The sequence below is a fragment of the Camelus ferus genome, chromosome 33 (genome assembly GCF_009834535.1).
Source record: "Camelus ferus isolate YT-003-E chromosome 33, BCGSAC_Cfer_1.0, whole genome shotgun sequence".
Classification (NCBI taxonomy): domain Eukaryota; kingdom Metazoa; phylum Chordata; class Mammalia; order Artiodactyla; family Camelidae; genus Camelus; species Camelus ferus.
Genome location: NC_045728.1, coordinates 9,687,948 through 9,715,759, shown reverse-complemented (window position 1 = coordinate 9,715,759; position 27,812 = coordinate 9,687,948). Strand labels below are relative to the sequence as shown.

The window sequence follows — 27,812 nt, the reverse complement described above, 5'->3', positions numbered from 1 at the left end:
GCTAGCTAAATCATTAAATTGATCGTGTTTTCTCTTTTGTAATATAGTTACAGATGCTTTGTATTTTTGAGTGAATGTATTTTAAAATTTGGTGCATCTTTAAACCAAGTTGAAACTGTTTTCTAAGTGATTATGACTATGTAATCAATTTTGAATTCCTGAATTGTTACAACGTGGTCTTCAGTAAAACTTTAATGAACCTTAATGTTGTCCTAGGGATGGGAGGAAGGAAATATTCAAAGAGAATTACTGTACATGACCCATTCTCAGCTCTTTAGAAACTTGAAGTCTAAAATGTCATCTAAAGGATCTTTTCTCCAAAATGTCACGTAGAGATATCAAAGTGAATATCTTGTAGAGCAGAATCAAAAACCTTGCCAAAGGCAACATGAAAAATCTTTCTTTTATACCATTAATTTTCAGTTATGCCACTATTTCATAGAAAGAGATTAACTTACTTGCCAAGATTGGTTGAAATTACTTATCCCCCTCTGTGGGTACCATCACTAAACAGGACCCCCTAATGTTAAATGGCCGTTTGCCTGGAAACCCACTCACTTAGGTTTTCTTAAATACGATTGCTGTCTAAAAGCTCTGATTACTGCCTGATATGCTTTTCTTTTTTTTTTTTCCCCATAGGTCAGTAAAATTGTGTCAAATGTTCCCCAGTTGGAGTTTCTAAACCTGAGTTCCAACCCTCTGAATTTATCGGTTTTAGAAAGAACGTGTGCTGGGTCCTTCTCTGGGGTTCGAAAACTTGTCCTCAACAACAGCAAAGCTTCTTGGGAGACAGTCCACACGATACTGCAGGAGTTACCAGAGTAAGCCCAGAGAGCATGATGGAGAGGGAGCTATGTGGCCATCTGTGTTAGTACCTAGAGTTACTGCTGAGCTCCCATCTCAGAAATTCTAGAACGGCAGATTGAATGGAGAATGAGGTTAGAAAAATGAAGTAATTAAATGAGGGTGTGAGGGTAATCTGGTAGCATTTTCACTGGAATACTTGTTCAGTGTTGAGTGGCACTAAGACATAGGATATGTCATCTTTTGACCAGAAAATATCCCTGAGAAGCCCTTATCATTTCGAGATCAGCCCAGCCTTTCTCCATTTTAATCTTCTGATTACCCGATTCCAGAATTTTGCCTTAGCCCTTTTCTTTGGGAGGAAGAAAAATCATAGTGTCTCTAAAATATGGTAACACTCATATGACTAAGTGCCTAGCTGGCATGATGGGAGAATGGACCTAGTATTCTTTTCAATAATTTAAGCAGGAAATTATACTTTTGTTTGTCAGTGTAAAAATGCTCTGTTTTGTTTGTATCTATCTTTGTATATGTGCATAAATATTCAAAGGAAGTAGTTTAAAGAAATATATGGAGCTGTAGTCTCCTTGACTGTCTAAATATGGGAATTATCAGAGCCTTTCAGAATCGGGTCTAAACTCACTTATTCCATCTTAGTTCCTCACTCTGCCTCTGCTGAGATTGGTTTCCTCACTGCATGCACCATCTAGCATGGCATAGAATGAGCTTTTAAATCCCAATTCCACTTACTAACCATATGACCTTTGATAAGCTAATTAATCTCTTTGAGCTCTGTTTCCTTGTCTGTAAAATGGGCATCATCGTCTATAAAATTGCAGAAATAGAAATACAGTCTGTGAAGCACCTGCCCAGGGCCTGACACAGGGTAGGAATTCAGTAAACGGTAGTTATTATTTCTGTTTCTAGACACTTTTTAATGTCGTTCCTAGAATATTTTTCTATCTCCTCTCGACTTACGCAAGTTGAGCAACTACTGCTCCTTGAAGGACATGTAACCTTTCCCGATAAACTACAATATCAGTTCCATTTCTGTATGAAGTACTGTTGTACTTGAACTTGGTGCTGCTCCATTTAGCACTTAGTTATTTAAGCACACAGCCAGCTCAGTCCTGGGTTATGTCATTCTCTGCTGTTGTACGTATGTTAGGTTTTGTCTTCCCAGCTGTATTTTAAACTTCAGGAAGACACCTTTGTATTTTCTCTACAACACCTAGCAGAGTCTCATACATAGCAGGCACTTTTTACTTTATTGAATGAATGAAAATAGGTGCAGAGTAGAAACTCAACTGCTTTAAACAATGAAATATTTCCTTTTTTTCTCTGCAGTTTGGAAGAGCTCTTCCTGTGCCTTAATGACTATGAAACAGTGTCTTGTCCTTCTATTTGCTGTCCTTCTCTTAAGCTACTACATATAACAGACAATAACCTCCAAGACTGGACTGAAATACGCAAGCTAGGGGTTATGTTTCCTTCGCTGGACACCCTCGTCCTGGCTAACAATCATCTGCATGCTATCGAGGAGCCTGATGATTCATTGGCCAGGTTGTTTCCTAATCTGCGATCCATCAGCCTCCACAAGTCAGGTGAGGTACAGGCTTGTTCTCATTCTACATGCAAATCGGTCTGAACTTATGCATGAAATACAGTGAAAGTGTATTTCAGTCATAGCTCTGCCTTCTTACAGGGTGGATTTCAAGAGTGACATACAGATGCCTATTGATTAGCTAAATTTAAGGCATTCATTTTCATAAATGCTCTGATAAATACCAATATTTATCAAATATTCATTTGACGCAGCATATATTAGCTATTAATATTTTATATGTTAAAGAGGTCAGGCTATGAAAGGAGTGAAATGAAATTGGCGAATTGGATAGTAAAAGGCAGAGTACAAAGAATTACAAGCTAGACCATTTTGTCTGGATTTAGGTTAAGGAATCCCAACCTGCTCTGACTCTCACATGCTCTCTTTTCTAGTGTTTACATGTAGTTGATTACCAGTTTGTTGCCGTCTGATTCCATTTATCACAGGAATGAATATTTTAGCCTATTTTTGAAAATTAATAAACCTTATTTTTTCGAGCAGTTTTAGGTCCCAGCAAAATTGAGCAGAAAGTACAGAGTTCCCATATACTCCCTGCCCCACTGTCAACATCCCAGCACCAAAGTGATGCATTTCAGTTGAACCTGCATTGACGCATCATCCATAAAGTCCATAGTTTACATTTGGGTTCACTCTTGGTGGTGTACGTTCTGTGGGTTCGGACAAATGGGTAATGACACGTATCTACCACTGCAGTGTTGTACATAGTAGTTCACTGCCCTAATCATCCTCTGTGCTCTGCCTGTTCACCCCTCCCTCCCACCTAATCCCTGGGAACCACTTATCTTTTAACTGTCTCCATAGTTTTGCCTTTTCCAGAATGTCATATAGTTGGATTCATACAGTATGTAGCCTTTTCAGATTGACTTCTTTCACTTGGTAATATGCATTTAAATTTCCTCCGTGTCCTTTCGTGACTTGATAGCTCATTTCTTTTTTAGCACTAAATGATTATCCATTGTCTGGATGTACCACAGTTTATTTATCTACTCACAAACTGAAGGACATCTTGGTTGTTTCCAAGTTTTGGCTTAATTAATAAAGCTGCTCTGAACTTCCATGTGCAGGTTTTTGTGTGGACATAAGTTTTCAGTTCACTTGGGTGGATTACAAGGAGCACAGTTGCTAGATCATGTGGTAGGAGTACCTGTAGTTTTGTGAGAAGCCACCAAACTGTCTTGTGAAGTGGCCGTACCATTGTGCGTTGCACCAGCAGTGAATGAGAGTTCCTGTTGCTTCGTATCCTCATCAGCATTTGGTGCTGTGAGTGCTTTGGCTTTTGGCTGCTCTGATAGGCGTATAGTGGTATCTCGCTGTTGTTTTAATTTGCATTTTCCTGATGGCACATGGTGTGGAACATCTTTTCATATGCTTATTTGCCATCTGTATATTTTCTTTTCTGCAAGGTGCCTGTTCAGGTTTTCTGCCCATTTTTTAATTGGATTGTTCATTTTCTTATTATTAAATTTTAAGAGTTCTTTGTATGTTTTGTGTAACAGTCCTTTATCAGTGTGCCTTTAGCAAGTGCATTCTCCCGGTCTATGGCTTTTCTTCTTATTTGCTTGGCATTTGTCTTTTGGCCAATTTTTTTTAAACAACTACATAGATAAAAATAACTCTAACCTATAACTGAAAAAATATAAACAGTTTATTTTGCCATAGAGGTTATAAGAGAATTAACTTTTAAAAACAGTGATTTGCATAAGGAGGCTGTTTATTTCACACCTTGACACCCCTTGAGCTAACTCTGTTCTTCCTCCTCGATGGCAGTGCCACTCTGAAGGGAAGAGGACAGTTGTGACTTGGGGTAGCTGTGCCCAGAGCCCTCGTAAATTGCTCCTCTGCCTTTACCTGAAGGTTGATAGGAATAGGAAGGGACTGCGCTGCTCTCTGCAGTGGGTTTAATGTGTTGTAAAACTGACGAGCTTCATTAGGGCAGGAATGTTTTCCCTACCAGTGCCAAGTATTGACTTGGATGATACATTTGTCCACAGCCATAGGAAGCGTTTCCTTTTAGGACTGAACAGTCTTAATGTGTTGCATGTTTTCCTTCTCAAGGGCACAGGTCTTTTGTTTTTGATTTTGTTTGTTTTGTTTATGATCATTTTAACATTTCAGAATTTATTAATTGAAATCATTTTTTGGCTATGTTTATATTCTTATTTGTATGCTTTTCTGGATTTACTTAAACAGTATATTTCTCAAATTAGGTTTGCAGTCCTGGGAAGACATTGACAAACTAAACTCATTCCCTAAACTTGAAGAAGTGAGGTTGTTAGGAATTCCTCTTCTGCAGCCATACACCACCGAGGAGCGAAGGAAGTTGGTCGTAGCCAGGTCTGTTGTCCTGTTTATTCGGCTTTCTTTTCTCAGAGTGTTGTTGTTTCTTTAAAGGAATAATGCACTGTTTGGGGCTAGGGGGAGCGCACTGTGTGCTCATCCATCTCTTGAACATACTGGGCTTGGCGGAGCTGCTTCTGTAGCTCCCAAATCCTGGGAGAAAAGGAATGCAATATGATAAGAAAAATGTAAAATATAATTGGCCTGCCAAAACCACTGAAAAATTCCTTCACAAATCTATTGTTATACTTTTCAATATTTATAATATTTGAAATCCTATTTTGGGGTCATGAAGAAACTGTAGGTATAATAGGGAATGAATTCTAATTTATTTCTCTTTACTTTCTACATTAACATCGTAGTCATTTCAAGTGTAAATACCTGACAGTTGGGCTGTTCCATTAGTGTGGAACTAAAGAGAGAGGCATCTGTGTTTTCTTCTTTGATTTAGAGTGACTTAAAGGGGACCACCGTGTGGTCGCCCTCCTCCGCCTCCTCCCCTGCCTTTCATGTCTCAGCTTCTGCCTCCCCCAGACTGCCGAGGTGTCCCATGAGGGTTTATTATTATGCACCTTTAGCAGCATTAAGGTTTGGCTAAGATGTAAAGGGAACTGTGATTTGTTCTCTCGTGTACTATACGTAGTCGTTTTGACAGGGGAAGAGTAGGCTTTAAGTTTCCCTAAAGAAGAGTGGCTCTGTAAACAGGGTTTTGGTCTTTCTAACCAACTAATATCTAGCAGATCTTTACTGCTTTCCAGTTGTTAACATACACATTCATATCTCACTGAAGAAGTAAATTTCAGCATATTTTTCTTCTAAGAAGAGTAAGTCTTGCGGTAGGCCTTGTACTTTATTTTATTTACACAACTGTTTCATAAATATAATAAATGAATTCCTGGACTAGGTGACCAAATTGTACTGACTTTTCTGTAGACCTGTGCTGCCCAGTATGGGGCCATCAGCCACGTGTGACTGTCGAACACTTGAAATTGTGGCTACTCTGAATTGAAATGTGCTCTAAGTGAGAAAAATACACACTGGATATTGACGTTTTATGTGGGGGGAAAAAAAAAGCAAAGTATCTTAGTTATTTTTTAGCATTGGTTATATGTGGAAATGATTATATCCTGGATATATTGCCTTAAATAGACTATTTTATTAAATATTAAAATATTAAACTAAATTATTAGTTTATTATTATTAAAAAGTATTAGTTTATTATTATTAAATATTAAAGTAAAATATTAAATATTAAATCTCATCTGTTTTATTTTTACTTTTAAAAATATAGCTGCTAGAGAATTTAAAATTACATGTGTGGCTTGCATTATATTTAAGTTGGACAGTGCTGCCTAGAATCTTATTTTGAAAGGTGAGGTATGATTATAAAAGGTCAGTGTCACATCCAAAAATGAAACTTTAGATATTTTTGGTCCTTTTATACTTTATGTAAAACTTAGTTCACGTCAATAGTTGTACCCAAGTGGTGCTACATCAGATGTGTCCTTTCAAGAGAATAAGATGGGGCATCAAACCAATAATTTTATTTCTAAAGCTATAAATATTTTTAGTGTCTCAAAATGTCTCTATTTTGTTTTTCATTTATAGATTGCCATCAGTTTCCAAACTTAACGGCAGTGTTGTTACCGATGGCGAGCGCGAAGATTCTGAGAGATTTTTTATCCGTTACTATGTGGATGTTCCGCAGGAAGAAGTGCCATTCAGGTAAAAATCCCCCATTAGCTTGGCCACACTTTAGCAGGTATTGAGGCAACTTAAGAACTATTGTTTTAGCGCAAAATCGAATAATTTGTTATTGGACCCTCTTGGAGGACTTTGGTGATAGGCTAAAAATAAAGGAAGGAGCACAAAAAGCAAACCTCTTTTATCTCATTTTCCACAGTGTGTTTCTTCTAGCCTTGCACTTGTATTAAGAATGGCTGGGTGAGTAAGTACTTGCCTACTTCTAGTGGCCCTGCTCCATGTCCCATGTCATCCGTCCTCTTGGTCCCCTTCTGCAGGAGCACATTTTCACCTGCCCCCAGACCTGGTCTCCTCTTGTCACATTGCGTCTGCTTTTAGGACATACTAAGTCCCGCAGTTTGGAAGGTTTGGCAGATGTGCATTAGGTTGAGAGACTGTGAGAAAGGGCCTAGAAGATGGACTCTGGAGGAAATCTTAAAGGACTTAGGATGGTTGAATATGAAAAGAAATACCGAGGTCTAAATTAGCAATGAACCTTTTAAAAATATGACAAGTTAATATATGTTGTTTGGTGAGAAACGACCGTTAATGCTCTGTAAACGTAAAGGAAATGTAACAGGTATGATGTAGGTAAATATAAAAGAAAGAACTATCCCCTCCCCCCCCAAAAAAAACAGGTTTCTAGGTGTTAGAAACTAGAAGCAGTTACTCAAGTTATATTCTTTTCTTAATGACTTTAAGAATACTATGAAACCCCATTTGACAAGATGACTTGCAACAAGATGCAAGTTAGGACTGAATGTGAGTCAGATTAGTTGGTCCTTTTGGTTACAGTTCTGTGATTCGAATTCATTCTTACTGAACAGCATTTTTTTCCCACAGTTGTCTATTATTTACAGACTTTAAGGGGGTTGACATTCTGTAAAGCTCAATCAGTACTGTTGATTTTTTTTTTGAAATTGATTCTTTTGGAAAAAAAAGGTTTTGTGGTATTATCAGTAGAATTTTAAAGCTTAAGTGTTTTAAAAATGTTAGAAAAGTTAAGTAAGGATTTTGAAGATAACCTTTTAAAATTAGCTAAGAATAGCTAGGTGGGGAGAAACATGACTATATCTTTTAACACAACCCATAAATACTAGGTTAAACTGCATGAAAATGTTTTAGGTTAAAAAATGATCTGATAGCTATAGTTTCATTTGATTAAGTCCAACATATTAATAGAAGAAATACACATTCTGGCTTTGAACATCAATCTGTCATTATAGTTTACTTAACTTCCAGTCTCCTGCAAGAAGTAGTGTATGTTTAGGCAGTAAATTGTTTTCTGTCCATGATGGCATCATTCTCCTAAAGTGGCCTCTGTAGTGGTCAGTGTGCTTGAATGCATGTCATAGAGGTCATCGTAATCAGGGGAGGAATTTACTGGAAGGATATTGAGAAATGAAAAGAATTGTTAGGTAGGCTGGAGAACCCAGCTTAGACAGGAATCAAGGGAGGCAAGGGTAGCCAGGGTTTCAACTTAGAATCTGCTTTATATATTTCTGTTGGCACTGTCATCTCTGTTAGACACCACCGTGCTGGACTTTGCACTGAACCCTTGCAGCCGTGTCATGGACTTTCGATTTCCCCATAGTGCTGAAAAATAATCTCTCACTGACCTTTGCTTCATTCCTTCGGGTCAAAACTATGCATCTGACCAATTGATTGGCTGTGTCTAGGGCATGTACCCACACTCTGTCTCCCAAGTGATCAGGAGAGAGATTATCTGCTCCACTTTGGCTTCTGCATTGAGAGGTAGAATTTTGCATCCCCTGATCTTGGGACTTCCTCCCAAATAGGAATGATTTAGCAAAAAGAACATCTCCTGTAGTCTGACACTTTGACTGCGTTGACTAACATCTATACATATAGCTTTTCCCCAGTGTTATATATTTAAAATGTATTTATACTTGCCCTAATAAATGCCTTGTATAAATGAAAACACATTTCTCTCTCCCTGGAATGACATAACCTATGCTAATCCTACACTGACTGTGATCTGTTAGTCACTGCAAAAGATTTAGACAGTCAAGCTGTTGGAATCACCACTCTGGCCTTGCTGCCTGTTTACGTAATTATGCCTGCTTTCTCACTCACTAGTAGTTAGATGCCACTGCTTGGTCTCTTCCTTCCTTCTTGGTACTGAAATGGGCAACCTGATTTCAGTGTCTCCTACCAGTATCCCTGGCTTATGAAATGTTTTCCAAAGATACAAGTGCTCTGCTCACTAATGTGTCTACACAAAATCAGCTAGATCAAGAATTGCTTTTCTTTCCTCGGTCAACATCTCCTGTATTTCCTATATTTTTGTCCATATAAATGACCGAAGTCTTGTAATTATTTTGGTGTTTCACCCCACACACCATGCTGTGATCTGGCGGTAGTGGAGTACAGTGTATATGGTGGAAGCATGAGGCAAATGAATGAATTTACTCTTACAAGGTAATTCCCTCGGGCAAGGGGATTTCACTCCCTTTTCAAGCAATAGAGGAACAGTCCCACTGGATGTAGCTAGCAAGGGGACCCTGAATGAGGATTAGGGATTCAGGATATTCCCAAGTGCTCAGAATCCTCCCTTATGCTTCCATTCCAGTTTATTCTCTCTGTCTCTGCAGTCAATGTTCCAACTTTCATAAAATAGCCCCAATATAGATGCAAATTTACCTGACTTAAAATTCAGCAACCTAGAGCATCCAACCTTGCGTATTTGTTTTCATAGCTACGTCCGCTCTATTGTTGTAAGAGAGAAAATATCCTTTTCTTAAAAGTGCCTGGGCTTCAGTCTGTGCCTGAAGCCTGGTTTGTAGAAATTTGGCCTTAATATTCTCTGTCAGCTCTCGGTGCCCTTAGAAGAGCAGAGCTCGGCCTCATAGTCTTGACTTCTTCGTGCCCTCCATTCTGTTGTATTCTTGGCAGCACTCAGTCTCCTAGGGCATCCATGTGAGCTCAGGTGGTGGTCACTTTCTCCTCTCCCTGTCAAGGACTTGCAGAATCCTTTCCGTGGACACTAGTATGCTGTTCACTGGCCCCTACTAAACCAGAAACCAATCCCAAATTGCCCTTAATTTCCTGAGGTGCTGTTGCCAGTAATCTGCTCCCTGGTACCAGTCTCTTAGCGCACACTCCCTGGTAATCAACTCTGGCCAACCTAAGTAGGATAGGAATTTAGTAAAAGAATAATAAGTGCTAAGTAGCTCATAGAAGTGACAAGATCAGAGAATTATGCTTGGGCAGAATTGATAGGAAGCAAGGCACAGCCAAGATTTCTGTAGACCGCACTGTACAGGCAGTATGCTGCTTACACCGGTCACTGGGCAGTCGTCAGCAAGCTGCTGGACTTCATTGCCCTCAGACATCTGCAGCTGTGCCTTTGAATTCTTGACTCTTCTCTATCTGCTGTGAATAATCTCTGCTTGACCTCATGTCTTTGCTTTACATCTAAAGATTTAAAATTCCAGCTACAGTTAGACAGGTTTATGTCATCTTCCCACGTTCTAGCTTTCAGGGAATGGAGAAAGAGAATATCTACTTCTCTTTTGCTTCTGAAGTAGGAAGTGGTTCCTGCCTCTCATCTATCTTGGGTTTCCCTCAAGTCAGAAGGGCATTTGTATGCTGGACAGCCATAGTTGACAGATATCCGCTACAGTACACGTTCTCTAGTAGTTTTCTTGTAAGTCGCCTGGTGGGATGTTTTTTGAGCCATTGTGATGTGCCAGGAACTGTTCTAGGCACTTTAAAAAGAACTGTAACAGTGTTCATGCTGATGCAGGGTGAAGTGGTGAGTAAGCACAGAGGAATTTATATTAAAATGCATTCACTGCAAAACAAGAAGAGTGATGTACAGACTGGGCATGGTAAGTATTACGATACTGCCTTCCAAATTATATGCATAATTTCTCCCTGAAGTGCCACTGAGTAGTGAATAACACAGTGCAAAGTTAGTAAGAGGTGAACATTTGACTTCCTGGATAATTCAGCGTTTCCTACAGAATCATATTTGAGCTTTAATTTCCTGGTGGGATTGAGGTATCCATGTATTTTGAAGAAAACATTCCTGTTCACTTGACCATGGATTTTTAAAATTAGTGTTTAATTTGATTTTGCTGTAAATTCTAACTTCTGCGGCATCCTTTCCCAGTTGTTAGGTTCCCCGAGCTTCTCTTCCTCCTCTTATTCTCCTGTCTTGTGTCGTTACACACTAAACACCTCTGCTCAACTTAGACATAAGTAAGAAAAGTTAGCCAAAGTGTCTTTTGAGGGTATGAGTAAAAACCCATTATGATCGGTTCAGTTTCCTTTATAGTAGCAAAGTTACTTTGTGAGTCAGTTGGATTATTCACACGTACATTTGTTTCCATGTGATTAATTGTTTTGGCAACAGCAGACTTTAAAGATGATCCAGAAATTTACATATTCTGTTTTCCTATCTCAGAATAAAAATACAAGCTCCAGGTACCTGACTCATTTCAACTTTTTATGATGAACAGAATAAAATGTTTAGAGGACTGAAGGGAGACATACTTACTAAGGGTGTTATAATTTCTTACAGGTGCTCCATTATTCTTTTACTGCCTTCTGCTGATAGGTAGAGCTGGAGGTTTAGCCTCTCCACTGTAGCAGTTTGTGGTAATAATGGACTAACACACAAAAAAACTGAGGAATCGCCCATATGTTCCATGTTTATTTACTTTGTGAGACGATAGAAGACGAAAAATCTCTGTTCCGTGGTTCTTGGCCTTAAACGTCATCGTGTACATGTTTCCAGTCAGTAGACTTCCTTGTAGAGCCTGCATCCATGCCTCGTCTCTTCATGAAGCATGCCTTGTGTAGCAGTGGTGCACTCTTTCAGAGCAAGTTCAGTGTGTGCTGCATGTGGTTAAAAGGATGTCCTCACTGGCTGGACATATCTCATTTATTGGACTCTCATATTTTACCAGAACTTCTAGGAAATAACTCTAGATTCTAGCTGGGTTTTGAAGGATGGTTTAATTTGTTTAATGACTACGTACTATGAATTGAGAGGCACTGAGCCAGAAGCTGAAGATAAGACAAAAATAGTGTCTGCTCTCAAGAAGCTTGCCATCTGGGCCCAGCTGGAGCTATATTTCCTTTGCTGGAGTCCCCTCATGTTCCCAACCTCTGAAAATCCAGTCACTCCAGGCTTTGGTCCTTGGACCTCTTCTCTTCTACTTTTATCCAGTCCTGTGCCTTTCATATTCAAATAATTGCTAAGTGCATACCTCCAGCTCCAATCTGCCCCTAAATTCCAGACTAGTATTTGCAGACACCTACATGACATCTCCACCTGGATGTTTAAACCTAACGTGTCCCAAAGGGAACTTTTGGTCCCCTCTATTGCCTTTCCCTGGCCCCTCCTCCTCCCTGCCGTATCTGCTGCTCTGCACATTTTTCTCCATCTCTCCATTTTTCCGGTTGCTCAGGATTAAGAGTTCGGCATCATCTCTGATTTCTTTTTCCCACACCCCACCCGCGTCTAGTCCATTTGTTTGTTTGTTTTTCCCAATTCTACTTTCAAAAATATATAGAATCTGACTACTTCTTACTATTCATTTTAATTCAAGCCTTCCCAATCCCTTACTTGTATTATTATAGTAGCCTCTTAATTGGTCTCCCTATTTCCACCCTCGCCCCCTATCGTGTATTGTCTACATGGCAGTCAGGTTATAAAAACTTGAGTATGTTAAAAACAGAAACAAAAACAAAAACATCTTCCTTGCTATTCCTCAGGCACACCAAGCACACTTCCACCTCAGGCCTCTGCTTTTTTTCCCCTGGTCGGAGTGCACCAAGTTGACGGCTTGGCTCTCTCCCTCACTGATGCCTCGTCAGAGGTTCCCTCCCTGACCAACCTGTCCGAAATGGCAACCCCCTGTTTCCTGTCGGTCTCTTAACCTACCATTATTTGTCTTATTTATCGGCACCTAACTCACAGTTCTTGTGTGCTGTCCTCTCCCTGCACTGAACTGTAAGCTCTGTAAAAGCAAGATCTACTGTTTCGTGCTTTGCCCTACCCTCGATGCCTAGAGCGGTGCCTGACTACAGCAACTGTTCAGTAAAACGATCCACTCTTCGAATTATGCTCTGGGAGCACAGAGGAGGGGTGCTTAGCTCCCCTGGAAGAAGTGATACTTCCTAGAAAATGGCTGAATTAATCTGGCAAAGGTGATGGGAGAATATTCCAGACAGAAGGGAGCACGTGGGAAGTAAAGGCATCGAGGTATGAAGTGACCCTTCCTGTGTCGTGAGCTACAACAGTCTCAGTGTGACTTGGTGAAAAGCAATGAAGTCGGAAACAGAGGCAGATAATGCTTGGGGGGAAGGTAGGAACTGGGGTAGGCCCTTCCAGACCTTGGTGTGCCATGCCAGGGGACAAGGTGTCTTTCTTGGGGGCAGTGGGAAATCGCTGAAAGGTGTCATGTGGGAAAGTTACATGGGCAGATTTTGGCTTATGTTTAGAAGGAGAAGCTGGGAGAGACCCAGGGACCTAGTTAGCAACTGAAACGAGTGAAGGAGGATATGTGCATTGGGGGTCCTTTATGTCTTTTTACAGAGGTGCACATGTTGGGACAGAATTTCACTGTAGAATTTGCAGTAGTCCTTAGGAAACACTTCGTGGAGCTCTACGAGTTTTCTGATACTTAAAGCCCTGGTTTCTCTAGGGGTATAAAAGTACCTCTTAGAGAGAAAGAAACCTCCATGTTTTTTAATCTGATACATGTTTAAGTGTACCTGTTTGTTATTTTTGCCTTGCTGTTAATCAGATGTCTGTCCACACTGCCTATATTTATCAGTTTTCCCTTTATTTTATGTTTGCGCTCTCTATTTCCTCTGAGAGGTTGAATTTAAATTACTTATTTAGTACTTGACTAATACACAGCCCTCTGTTTAGTTTTGAAGAGAAACAAAGAGAAAAAGGCAAACCATGTAACTTTTCTTTTAGAAACCAACATATCATGTATCTTTTGGAGGTTCAATGGCTTCTTTTTGTTTTTGAGGACAGTCAGGGGAAGTAAATTCATTGATTTGGGTTATCTTTTTTTCAGACTTTCAAATTTTGTTTTTCATAAAGAGGAATTATAAGAGGCATTGCTCCAGTGAAGTTACTCTGATGGGAGGAAATTCTGTTGTCAGAGATGGAGTGGCAAAGCCAGAAATAGGTTTTCTTAAAGACTTTGCTTTGCTTTTATTTTCCTTTAGTACCTCATTTTGTGTTTGTCCCAAGCAGTCCCTAAACTGTGTCCTGGGAAGTCCTTATTTCCGATGTCAAGGATTATAGCAGGCGTTCCTCAGATGCTTGTTGGATTGTCATTAGTGGTGCCCAGCTTTTTAAAATATGGAGAGTATGTTTTTTCCTGCTTAAACTAATGGCTTTTCTAAATAGAGCTGATTGTATCTTCATGTTATTGTGAGAGCGGGGCAGCAGCCCGTATTTGGACACCACCACAATGAAGGCTTATTTTGTCTTGGATGCTGGAGAAATCCTAGTGTGCTGTGTCCGTTACCTCATATTCCTTCCAGACAGAGGACCTGCTGTTGTGAAGGAACATTCCTGCGTTGGACATGAGTCTCCTGGGGTTCTCCATACTGCCAGGCTCCATCATCCTCTGACAAGGGCCGTGACACAGCACTCCTCACATTCAGCCGTGCATCTGATGAGAAACAAAAGGGGCTTTCTCCTTGGCGCACCGTGGAGAGCCTCTGAAATGTTAGCTCTCCCTGTTGCTCACAGCTTTTGTCATTCCAATTACCTTGGACTTGACTCTGACTTCTTTCCACTTTCCCAGCCCACCAGGAGATAGGCTACCTTCCTAATCTTGATTGGAGTTATATATGCAGATTTGAATATAGCTGCAAAGGAAAGAAAGAATAAGATCCAGCCTTACAAATTATGGTCTTGGGGGAAATTATCTTTGGTGTCTGAACTGTTGGCAGCGCAGGGGGCCAGTTTTGTCCTTTTTCCTTTGGTTGGCTTTTTAGAATTAAAATACTGAGAATAAGAAAACAAACACTCATGTTCACATTATTTAAAAGTGATGATTATTAGTATTTTTCTCTTCATTTCAAGTTTATTTTTAAGTGAAATAAATGATATTACAGATACAATTGAAGTACCTTTTTGCCTCTGTTCTTAGTCCTGTTTCTTACTACAAGAAGTAACTACCTGCTGGCAGGAATTTGATATGTATCCTTGATACCTACTTACTGTATTTTATCTACCCGTTAAAATATAAAGTAGGATTTTATCATTCTTTGTCAATATACATTGTCATTTCTTCTCAGTTAGCTTTTCAATCTGATCTTTTCACTTTGCTTTTTGTTGCAAAGAAGTTTTAAAAATTTATTACCACATGTATCAATTCTTTATGGTTTAGTCATATTCCATCTTATTTAAGAAGTCCTTTCCTTTCCAAAGATCACTGAAGATAATCTTCTGAGTGTTTTTCTCAGAGTGTTTTCACATTTACGTCTTTGATCTACCTGGAATCTGTTTTTGTGTTTAGTCTTAGAGACCTAAGGGTTTGTTTTTCCCTCATATGGAGAACTGGCATTCACCATTAATCTGTAATGCCACCTCTGTTATATATCTAGTTTTTTATATGCTTTCATGGTTCTTTGTCAGGGTCCTGTTCTGTTCCATTGGTGTATTTGTTCATTCCTGTGCCATTACAAAATTGCTCAGTTACATTGCTAAATTTAGTAAGTCTTAATTCCCAATAAGGGTAAGTTCCCTAATTGTTCCTTTTCAGGTTTAGATTAATCTGAATCTAATTCAGATTATATAGGTCCTTTTTCCTGTGAATTTTAGGATTGGCTTATCAAGTTCCACAAAAATCCGGCTGTAATTTGGATTCCAGTTGCATTGAATTCATTGACTAATTTGAAAGAATTGACATCTTGATGCTGTATGTCTTATTTGTGAATATGGGCTGTCTTTCCATTTAATTCAGAGAATCTTTTATATCCTTCAGCAATATTTCTAATTCTCTCACAATGGCCTTGCACATCTTTGTTAAATTAATTTATAGACATCTTATACGTTTTGTTGCTATTTGAAATGAAATAATTTTTTCTGTTACTGCTTTCTAATTGGTTGTTGTTTGTGTACAGGAATGCCATTTAATTTCGTATGATGAGCCTGTATCCATCAGTCTTGCTGATATGTGGAATAATTAAACTTTACCTTCTTTTGAACTTCTATGTAGACAGTCATATCTGCAAATATTTTTGTATCTCTTTTTTCTGTTTTTCAATAGAACCTCCTCCAGTATAATATTTAAAATGAACAGTAAAAGGGGTATTTTTCTTTATCTTGTTTCTCACTTTAAAGAGGCTGCTTCCACAGTTTCAGTGTGAAGTGTTTGGATACAAAATATGACTTATGCTGCAGGTTTTTGATAGGTGCCCTTCATTAGGTTAAGGTAGTTACTGTCTTTGTTTTTCTAAGAGTTTCTTTTATTATGAATGAGTATTGACTTTTTTTAAACAGACTGTTCTTTCTGTATTGAGAGGCGCATGTTATTTTGTTCTGTTAGCCTGAATTTAACTTTTTAATTTTTTTGGTTAACATGAATTTTAATGATACATTTACAGGTATTGAACCATCTTTGCATTCCTGGAATGTTGACATTGGTTGTAAAATACTAAGTGTTCTTTTTCAACACTGCAGAATTTAATTTTATAATGTTATTTGGGATGTTTCCATCTGTTTTCATAGCTAAAATTAGTCTGTAATTTTCTTTCCTACTGTTCTTTTCTGGTGTTGTTGTAACGGTTATATTAGCTTCATAAAATGAATTACATTGGTAATTTTATTTTTTTTAATTAAATTAACTATTTAAGTTAAAAATTTTATAGTCATTCATAATATTCTTAACACTTATGGGTAGGTATTTAAATTATTTTCTTCTATTTAATTCTCATTTGAACTAGGTAATACTCCCATGTAATTTAAAAGGGTATAGACCAAAACCCAAGTCTTCCCACTTTTCTCCCTAGCAGCCACTCAGGTATTTGGTCCCTAGGCAGCTACTGGCACTAGTTCCTTGTTGCAGTTCATATTGCTATTCAGTACATATTTTTTGTACATAATTAGTCCAAAACAATGCACATCTTGCCTTTTTTTTTTTTTACTTATCAATAGATCTTTAATATCATCCCATAATGAGGGATATGTTTGATTAAAAAATGTACTGTATCAGTATTCATCTCCTTTTTCATTCCTATTAATGTTTATTCCTGCCTTTCTCTTTTTTCTTGATTGGTCCTGCTAAATGATTATCTTTTAGTAGTGTCCTTTGTTTAAAGTCAGATTTACTGAGGTATAATTGATGTTGAATGAATTTTACCCTTTTTAGTATACATTTCTGAGTATTGACAAACACCACAGATATGTAACCACCAACACAATTAAAATATACAACAGTTCTTTCACCCCACCCCACCCCCAAATCTTGTATTCCTCAAACCTTCCCTTGGCTCCCACCTTTTGGCAACCACTGATCTATTTTCTATTCCTTTAGTTTTGACTTATCTGGAATGTCATATAAATGGAGTCATATAGTATGTACTCTTTTTTTTTTCAACTGAAGTTTTTTTGAGATAATTATAGATTCACATGCAGTTGTAAAAATTAATATATCCAGATCCTGTGTACCCTTTACCCAGTTTCCCCCAATAGTAAAATTTTGCGGAACTGTAGTTGTGTGGTTTTTTTTAAAATAGTATCCATCCTAATAGGTGTGAAGTGATATTTCATAGTGGTTTTGATTTGTATGTCTTTGATAACTGGTGGTATTGAACATCTTTTCATATGCTTGTTGGCCATATGTATATCATCTTTGGAGAAATGTCTGTTCAAGTGCTTTGCCCATTTTTCAGTCTTTTAAAAAAATTTTTTGGTTGTTGATTTGTAGGATTTCCTTAAATGTTCTGGATATTAACCCCATATCAGATATAAATGATTTGCAAATATTTTTCTCCCATTCTATAAGTTGTCTTTTAGCTCTGCTCATTGTATCCTTTGATGCACAAAACTTTTTCAAGTTTGATGTAGTCCTATATGTTTATTTTTGCTTTAGTTGTCTTTGTTTTTGATGTAATATCATTGACAAATCCAGTGTCATGAAGCTTTTCCCTATGTTTTCTTTTAGGAATTTTATAGTTTTGAATTTACATTTAGGTCTTAAATGCATTTTGAGTTAATTTTTGTATATAGTATAAGGTAATGGTCCACTTTATTTTCTTTTTTTGCATGTGGATATCTAATTTTCCCAGCACCATTTGTTGAATGTGAGGTTTTATTGCTGCCCTCTCTATTCTATTCCACTGGTCTGTATGTCTGGCTTTATACCAGTACCACACTGTTTTGACTACTGTAGCTTGGTAATATGTTCTGAAGTAAGGAGATGCGAGTCCTCCAAATTTATTCTTCCTTTTCAAAATTTTTCTGGCCAATCAGGATCCTTTGAGATTCCATATGAATTTGAGGATGATTTTTTCTATTTCTGCAAAAAAAAAAAAAAAAAAAGACGCTATTGGGATTTTGATAGGGATTGCATTGAATCTGTAGATTGCTTTGAGTACTATAGACATCTTAATAATATACAGTATTCCAATCCATGAACATGGAATGTCTTTCCATTTATTTGTGTTTTCATTAATTTCTTTAAGCAATGGTTTTTAGTTTTCAGTGTTGTTTTCCTTTTTTAAAAAATACCATTGATTTCTGCTTATTTCCTTCCTGTTGCTTGATTTGCTTTTCTTTTTCTAGCTTTTGAGTTAAGAATATAGAGTCTTAATTTGAGGGCTTTCCTAATAAACATTTAGTCCCATAAATTTCACTCTCAGCACTGCTGACATCCCATATGTTTTGATGTGTTATATTTTAATTTTAATTTCAATTCTATGTTTTTTTAAAAAATTATCATTTTATTTGAGTCTTCTTGTTTGACCCATGGATTATTTAGAAGTTTAATTTCTAAGTGTTTAGGGAATTTCCTCTTGTCTTTCTGATACTGTTTTCTGCTCTGGTTCCATTATGATCAGAAAACATACTTTGTGTAATATCAATTTTTAAAATTTGTTGAAGTTTATTTTATGGCCACCTTAGTGATTGTTCCATGAGTGCTTAGAAATTGTGTATTCTGCTGTTGTTGGGTGGAGTGGTCTATATATGTCAATTAGATACTGTTGATTGATTCTTTTGTTCAGATCTCTATTCTTGCTAATTTTCTAGTAATTCTATCCTTTGCTGAAAAGGAGATGTAGGCAGCCTTTGAGTCTATAAAAGAAACTTTTACTTTGCATAATGCATTTGAGATTCATCTATCACAGTTTATTAAGAAAGCTATGAAAACACTCTTCTATGGATTTCTGTGTAAATATAAGTTCTTATTTCTCTTGGATAAATATCTGAAAGTGGAATTGCTGAGTCATATAGGAAATATATGTTTAACTTGCCAAGCTGTTTTCCAAAGTGACTGTACCATTTTGCTTTCCTACCAGCACCAAGTGAAAATTCCTCTTGCCATATCCTCACTGTCACTTAGTGTTTACAATTTTCTTGTTTCTGTCTTTAGTTTTAGTCATTCTAATAGATATGTAGTGGTATCTCTTTGTTTTAATTTGTATTTCCATAGTGACTAATGGTGCTGAGCATTTTCTCACGAGCTTATCTGCTATCCACATACCCTCTTTTGTGAAGTATCTGTTTAAATCTTTTGCCCTTTTTTATACTGGGTTACTTGTTTTTTTATTACAGAGTCTTGAGAGTTCTTTATATATTCCAAATAAATGTCTCTTACTAGATACGTGTTTTGTAAATATTTTCTCTCAGTCTGGCTTTTTATTTTATTCTTTTAACTGTTTCAAATAACAGATGTTTTAAGTTTTAATGACATGCAACTTACTGGTTTTTTTCCTTTATGTACTATGCTTTTGGTATCATATCTTAGAAGTCTTTAACTAACTTAAGATCACAGAGATTTTCTAATGTTTTCCAGACATCTTATAGTTTTAGGTTTTACGTTTTGGCATTTGGGTGTTATTGTTCTAGTGGCATCCATTGATAAGACTATCTATTTTCTATTGAATTGATTTTACACCTTTGTTGAAAATCAATTAACCATACAGGTGGACTCTCTATTTATGGATTCTCTGTTCTTTTGCATTGTGTCTTTCCTTTTGCCAGTATCATACTCTCTTGATTACTGTAGCTTTATAATAAGACTTCAAATTCAGGTAGTGTGGGTCTTTCAACTTTGATTTTCTTTTAAAAGTTATTTTGGCTATTCTAGTCCCTTTGCCTTTTTGTATAAGTATTAGAATAAGCTTGTTGAATTCTAGAAAAAAAATTCTGCTGGGATTTTGATTGAGATTGTGTTGAATTAGTAGAACACTTTGGGTAGAATTTGACATCTTAATAGTATTTAGTCTTCCTGTTTTTGAACCAGTATATTTCTCCATTTATTTAAGTTCTCTTTGATTTCTTTCATTAATTAGTGTTTTGTATTTTTTCATATATAGATCCTGCATATATTTTGTTACATTTTTACTTAAGGATTTTGTGTATCTAGGTCCTATTACAAATAGTACAGTTTTTTAATTTCAATTTTCAGTTGTTCATTGCTAGGTATAGAAATACAATTGGGTTTTGTATATTGAACATATATGTTCTGCAACCTTGCTAAACTCTTTTGTAGATTCACTGTAGGCAATCATGTTATCTAGATAGGGCACAGTGTATGTCTTCTTTTCCAATTTATGACTTATACTTCTTTTTTATTTTCTTTTTTTTCCTCTTCCTTTTTTTTGTACCTCTTGAGAAATTCGTAGGTTTTCTTAGCATGCCATTACAGTGGATTATATTGACTCATTTTTTAAATATTTAAACAGCCTTAAATGCCCAGGATAAATCTCATTTGGTTATAATGTATTATGTTCTTATATGTTGGTGGATTTCACTTGCTAATATTTTTTGAGGATTTTTGTGTCAATGTTCATGAGGGATATTGATGTATAGTTTTCTTTTCTTGTAATGTCTTTGGCTTGTTTTATATTAGGATAGTGCTGGCCTCATAAAATGAGTTTGTGAGTGTTCTTTCCTCTTCTCTTTTCTAAAAGAGTTTGTATAGAATTAATATTATTTCTTTCTTAAATATTTTGTAGAAATTGTCAATGAAGCCATCTTCGCCTGGTGTTTTCTTTGCTGGGGGTTTTAACTATGATTAAATTTATTTAATAGCTATAGCTTGATTCAAGTTATCTGTTCCTTCTTTAATGAACTGTGGTAACTTCTTTCTTTGAAAAAATTCATCCATTTCATCTTAGTTATTGAATTTATGGGCATAAAGTTGTTCATAATATTCATTTATTATAAACCTTTAGCATCTGTGGGGTCTGTAGTGATGGTCCTTCATTTATTCCTGATAGTGGTATCTTCTTTTCTCCATCAGTCTGGCTAGAGGTTTATCAAATCACTAACCTTAAGAGCCAGCTTTAGATTTCATGGGGTTTCGATTGTTTTTCTGCATTCTATTTCTGTGATTTCTGCTCATGTCTTTATTAGTTCCTTCCTTCCTCTTGCTTTGAGTTTAATTTGCTCACCTTTTTCTAGTTTCTTAAGGTAGAAGCTCAGATCATTGAGATCTTTATTTTATAAACATTTAATTCTATAAATTTTCCTCTAAGTGCTGCTTTAGCTACATTCTAGAATTTTTGATATATTGTGTTTTTATTTTCATTGAATTTAAAAAATCTAATTTCTATTGTGACTTCCTCCTTGACCCATGGTTTATTTACAAGTGTGTTGTGTATTTTCCAAATTCTTGGTGATTTTCCAGTTATCTTTCTGTTAGTGATTTCAAGTTTAATTTCATTATAGTCAGAGAGCATACTTTATATTATTTCAATTATTTTACATCTGTTGAGGTATGTTTTTGGCCTAGAATATGGTCTGTCTTGGTCAGTATTCCATATGCAGTAGAAAAAAAAGGTATATTCTGATGTTGCCTGGAAGTGTGTATTAAAAATGTCAGTTAGGTCAAGATTTTAGCGTTGTCCTGGTCTTTTATATTGTTAACAATTTTCTGCCTGCTTGTTCTGTCAATTACTGAGAAAGAAGTGCTGAAGTCTCCAGCTGTGAATACGGATTTGTCTATTTCTACTTCCAGTTCTATCAGGTTTTGCTTCATTATCTTGAAGCCCTGTTGTTAGATACATGCACATTGAGAATTTTTATGTCTTCCTGTTTGAGCTCACCTCTCCCTGCCTAACGGCTTTTGCAGTTTATCTCTCGCCATTTCCTCAGACTCCTGGTCCAGAACCAGCTCTTATAATGGATTTTGGAGACCTTTCCCACTGATGACAGAGTTAATATAAATCTAGTCACCTAGGCAGCAGGTGATTTGATTCAATTCCTTATGGTAGGGCTATCTTTTTACTTCTTTTACCCAGACCCACTGCTTGAAAGAGGTAGCCCCAAGCAGTGGGTGTGCAGCAGTTTTTTGCATCCTTATTTCCTGCCCAGCCTCTATCACCCTAACCCTACCCCTGCTTCTGGCAATAAACTGACTTGAATTCCTCTCTCTCCCATGGAGTGCTTTTAATCTCCTTTGCCTAACAGGAACCTAACTCCTGAATGGTACTGCCTGCTTTGGATTTGGAGTCCTGTGGCTTCAGTTGTATGCTTTGTATTTCTTTTCAATTTCTGGTCCATGGAGATGTCTCTTATTTTTACATCCTGAACTATGTCTTCTTGGAATTCAACCTTTCATTCTGTATCCATTTTACTTTGTGTGTTTGAAGCAGAAAGACATTAAAATGTGAATTTATGGAGCCATTTTGATTAAAGCTTTAATTATATTAATAAATGTAAGTCAAAATAATTATTTAACTGCTATATGGCATTCTTTTATATGAATAGGTCACACTTAACTTATCCATTTACAAGTTAGTTCTGACAGGACTTTAAGAAATAGTGAATTGAAACAAAATTCTATGACTTAAGCCTTGATGAAAAACTATATGGAAAATACTAAGTTCAGTTCAATTTACTTTGCTATGTGTGAAAGATGAGAATAAACAATTGTGGAGGTGGGTGAAATACAGAAGCTTGAGGAAGACAAGTAGGCAACATCTTTGGCTTAAGCTAAGTAAAAGAATTAGTTCTGTGATGAAGATCAGAAAGACAAAAGGGCAGAGAATCTGGGAGTGAATTTTGAGGGCTGTGGGAAGTGTAAATGGTAAAAAGAGGAATGAGAACATGAAAGGGGGCATTTGAAATGTGAAACAGAGAAAAGAATTTCTAGAACAGTATTCATTATTGCAGCAAACCCCTAAGATGATGAGAACTAAGAAAGAATGATGGTCTGAGAGCAAGATCTGAGTTCTAATTTCCACCCCTCTGTTCACTAGCTGTTAGACTCTGGGCTGACACACTGGCCCGCAGTTGCTATCTCTGTAAAATATGTAATGGAGATCCCTAAGACCCTTTCTGCCTCTGAAATGTGTTGTTTATGTGTTTTAATAAATAAGATACTGGTAACCTTGAGAAAACTGTTTCCTGTTTCAGTGTAGTGTAAAATCCCAGCTGTAGAATGCTAGGGAGATAGCTTTGATATGCCATATGATCCCTATCAAAATGAGAGAAAGCATAACATACAGGAGAGATTAAATAACAGCAGTCAGATGTTTGGAATATATTTTGAATCCTTCATAATGCCTTGGGAGACAAAGTAAACTATATGAATGTTTTTCTTACAGTTACATCTAATGATTTGGTTCAACCAAATGAATCATAAGAGATTTTTCGTGTTTTATTTGTTGCATTCCTTAAAGAGAGAGATGTATGCATTAGGGATTTATTTTGTAGTAAAATAGCTTTATTTAGAATAAAGACTCCAGGTGATTGAATATGAGTCTGCATTTGAGAATCAATAGAGTAGTAATATTGTGAGCTTAAGAGTACCATGTCGGCCTCCTGTGAGCACACCTCTCTTAGCTGTAAGGGATGGATAGAGCAGCCCTGAGATACCCATAACCACATGGTGGTATCTGCACCTGCGTGAAATGAAAATCCTGTCATTCTTCTCTAGGATGCGCCTTGAGATTGTGAGCTGCTGCTTTTATGGATTTCGAGACCTGAGGTCCAAAATTGGAAGATTTCTGACACCTCAAAGCCTTTGGTTCTAGGCCTACTTTAGTTTTACAGTTTCCTAAAAATTATGTAAAATATTTAATGTTTCTGTTATCTAGTTAGGATCATTTATAAGGCTACTCAGAGCTGAGAATGAGTTAACCTTTGTCTCTATCCATCCTTGGGTTTTAGGTTTTATCATAAATTCACCCTCAGACTAAGATTTATAGTAGGAACCTACATTCTTTTTCAAGTAATGTGCCAAGTCTTTATTTATTCTAGAGTTATAGACCTGTGACTGAATTGTGATTGAGGAAATGTTCCCAGCTATCTCAGGAATCAAGAGTGAAAATAGGCAATAAGGAGAAAGGGGCATATCTCTCCCAACCCGACCATCATGCTGCTAAAATCTGCTCTTGTGTCTGTCACATTAGGCAGGTGTCCCGTGGACGAGGGGCCCCCAGTGTGTGAATGCTTGCTTACGTGCCCTGGGATTGGAGCTACCCTAGCTCCACTAAGGATGGCTTCATTCTCCAGCCCCCTCTTTGTTAGTGCCACGTTCAACCCCACCTTACCGGTAGCCTGATTTCTGACTGTTCACCATTCACAGACTCTTAAAGTTGAAAGAAGCTTTAGTCTCCGTGGGTGTTTTTATTTAAGGAAAAAAGGCACAATGACAGTTTGCCCGTGGGTAGTGTTCTTCACAAGGTCGCAGCGAGCATTTGGTTTCCATTTATCATTCTCAGTTGCCCATGTGGTCCCGCTGGCCTTTGTGCCTTGTGTAGTAAATTTTGTTTCCCTTGTGATTGGTCATTTTCTGTTAGAAGGTCACAGTGGAATGATATTCAGAACTTCTGAATACAAACACAGTATGTATTGTATTTTAGCATTTGCTTATTGCAGTACATCCTTGTCAGTATCTTCCAAGGCAGACTTTTATAGTATTTTGCCCACTTCAGAAGTGATACTTGTAAATATTAACTACTTTTTAATAATCAGATAGAAGTACTGATTGGTAGATTATAAACTGAGATCATTAGTTTTGAAGATTACTTAGTCATCAGAAATCGTTTACCTCTTAAGGCTTTGGGGTAGCTTTGGGGTTGATGCTAAGAAAAGCTCCAATAATGTAGAGTATGCAGATGTAGTTCAGACATAGTTTAGGTGGATTTTTGAATAATGAATGAAATATCTAAGCTAGAAGACTAAGACAAAATTAGTTTCTAAAACTTACTGGGCATTTCGTTCAACCGTAATTTCTTGTATCTACTGATTAGCCCTGCTTAAAGATAATCCAAAATCAGATAGCTGGGAGTAAACGTATTATCTTGGAATCGTGATTTTTACTTATGTAACTTTTAGGGAAACATATTCAGTGTGTGTAGTGAGTTATAGGGAGTCACAACTCTACTACTTTTTCTTCATTTTTATAGAATAAAGCATAAATATTACAGCTCATAGCTAAACTTTTATTCATATATAAAAGTCTGCTGGATTTACCTGCAAGTTAATAAGTAAACATTGATTTTAAGATTAAGTAAGTGGAAAGCAGGTACAGGAAGCGGTAATGTTGATGGCACAAAATAAATTGGTACAGTGATGAAGGAACCGGATTATGAAGGGCCTTTTATAGTCGATATGTTAGTTTTCTATTGCTGCTGTAACTAGCGTAAGCTTAGTGGCTTAAAACAGTATCTGTTTATTATGTTACAGTTTCTGTGGGTCAGAAGCATGGGCACAGGATGGCTTAACTGGGTTCTCTGCTTAGGTTCTTGCAAGGCCAAAGTCAAGGGGTCAGCAGAGCTGTGTTTCTTACTGGAGGCTGTGGAGAAGAATCGCCTTACAGGCTCATGCAGGATGGTGGCCGAATTCTGTTTCTTCTCACGCTTTCCAGCTGGTCCCCTTCATCTTCAAGCCAGCAGTGGTCTGTCAAGTCCTCCTCATGCTTGGAACCTCTCTGACTTCCTCTTCTACTGCCAGCTGGAGAAGCTTCCCTGCTTTCAGGGGCACAGACGGTTAGATTAGGTCTATCTAGTTAACCTCTTACAGTCAGCTGGGCATATAACATGATATAATCTTGAGAATAACACCAGGGCATAGAGATCACTGAGGGGCCAAAAGTCTGCCTACCATGATTATATCAGAGTTAGGGCTTTATTCTGATGGGGCTTGTGTGATTTTAAGGAGAAGAGTGTTGTCAGATTTGTGTTCTATAGCAATCGTGTTGGCTGTAATATAGACAGGGGTCATTTGGGGGCCACCCTGAAATCATGGAAAACCATTTGAAAGAGTATCACTTGAGTTTCAGTTATAGATGATAGAAGCCACATTAGCTATTTTAAGAAGAAAGGGATTTAATACAGGGAATAAGGTGCTCACAAAATCTCTGGAAGAGCCAGGGTTACCTCTAGAGCGGTACCGCAGAACTAGCCCACCAAGAGCACTGCTGCCTCTCCTAGCATCACATGAGGGGAGACTTGGGAAGCTGCTGTCCCTGGTGCTGGATCACACCATCTAAGCTGTGATCTGAAGATCAGCAGGCTGCTGCCAGGGATGCTGGCTCCAGGAACACACTGCTTGAACTGCAGTCTGGCAATTAGGAAGCCTCTACCCAAAATGATCCCACACCATGTCTGCTAGATCCACTGTATCTCTCCCCAGGGCTGTTAAATGTGATTGGTGCAAGTTCAATCTCACCTGCAAAGCAGTGTGGTACATGTAGTTTTCAGCTTTGCAGTACAGAAAGGCTTTCTAGAAGGAGGTTGGAACTAATTCTGAGGAAACTCACCCAGCTTATGCATCCAAAGAAAGCTGTAGCAATCCAGATTGTTAATAATAGTAGCTTGAATTTACAAGACAGGTGGGCAAGAGAGATACAGATAGATTCACGAAATATTTAGGAACAGAATTACTAGGACACAGCAATTGATTGAGTGGGAGAAATGGAGAGGAGAGATAGGAAGGAATCAGGATGATTGTTCGTTTCTGGCTTAGATGGCTAGTTTCTGGTGCCATTCACTGTGATAAGAAAGACTAGAAGAGAATACGATTGGGGAATGAAAACGAATTATTTCTGGACGTGCTGATTTTGAGTTAACTGTAAGACCTTAGAGTGTTCTAATTGATGGGTCACTTAATTTGCTGATATATTTGACCAGTTGTAGCAAATAGGCTAGTTTCTGCACATGGATCATAATTTTGTGTACAAATAGGTTTATGTTTGAGATAAATTCAGTTGACTATAGTATCAATTATAAATAAGTCTAGGATTATATAGTTATTCTTTTAAATTTTAGTTTTATGTCGAAATAGATTCAGAGCTTCCCATTAGTTCTTTAATCTCATTGTTGAGTAGTATTTTTCTTTTTCTTTTTCAGAAGGACTGATGGGTGCACTGTTCCCTAAGCTCTTGTTTCACAATATTTGCTTGTTAAATTTATTTCTGAAAAAAACTCAGTGAGGTATAATATTCCTGGGTCACGCTTTCTGGTTGATTTATTCGGTGGGTAATGTGTTGTTTTGCTCCTCCGTTTCTTTCACTGGCGCTGAAATCTCCCTTTTCATCTCATTCTGCTGTTTATCGTCTTTGAGCTTGTGTTTTATTATATTTATGTCCTTATTGAGTCTAGACCTTAGAGTGTTTGTGGGGCATTTTCTTTTCATTCAGTTATGTTTTCTTTCAGGTTGAGTTCTGCTTTTATTCCTTTTGCTGTGGTATGTGCTTAGTTGCTGTTTTGTGTCTTATCTTCTTTTAAGTGGGTACCTCTCTCTAGACCATCTGTACTGAAACAGTAGTATGAGTGAACTTCTTGACCCCTTCTCCGTTGTTTCTTTTGTCCCTGCAGAGTTTGAGAACCTGGGATACTACAACTGCATCTACTTTTCTGTGGTCTGAAGGGAAAACATCTCTAGAGTTGGGTTCAGCTCTCATTTGACCCCTGGGTTCTGGTGTCTTTTCCAAGATTTTGTTAAATTATCATAACCTAGCTTCACTTACTTGAAGCCATATACTAGGAGACTGGGTGAAGGAAAGATACCCTTGGAGTTTGAATCATTTCACTTTTTCAGTTTGGACCCTTGGAAAGTTTCAGGTCCTGGTAATTTTGGTTTATGTTTGTTTGGGCTGTTTTGTTTTGTTTGCCATTA

The 27,812-nt window shown here is 37.4% G+C and overlaps 1 protein-coding gene across 5 annotated transcripts in view; it reads left to right on the top strand.

The window, feature by feature from the left end:
- Positions 1-27,812, top strand: part of TBCEL (tubulin folding cofactor E like) — a 56,780-nt gene that overhangs the window by 23,266 nt on the left and 5,702 nt on the right. For all 5 annotated transcript variants that reach the window (XM_032472285.1, XM_032472284.1, XM_032472283.1 and 2 more), the window contains 4 exons: positions 640-821; positions 2,152-2,408; positions 4,639-4,765; positions 6,377-6,493. In XM_032472285.1, coding sequence (XP_032328176.1) covers positions 640-821; positions 2,152-2,408; positions 4,639-4,765; positions 6,377-6,493 — 683 coding nt within the window. The remainder of the gene's footprint in view (positions 1-639; positions 822-2,151; positions 2,409-4,638; positions 4,766-6,376; positions 6,494-27,812) is intronic.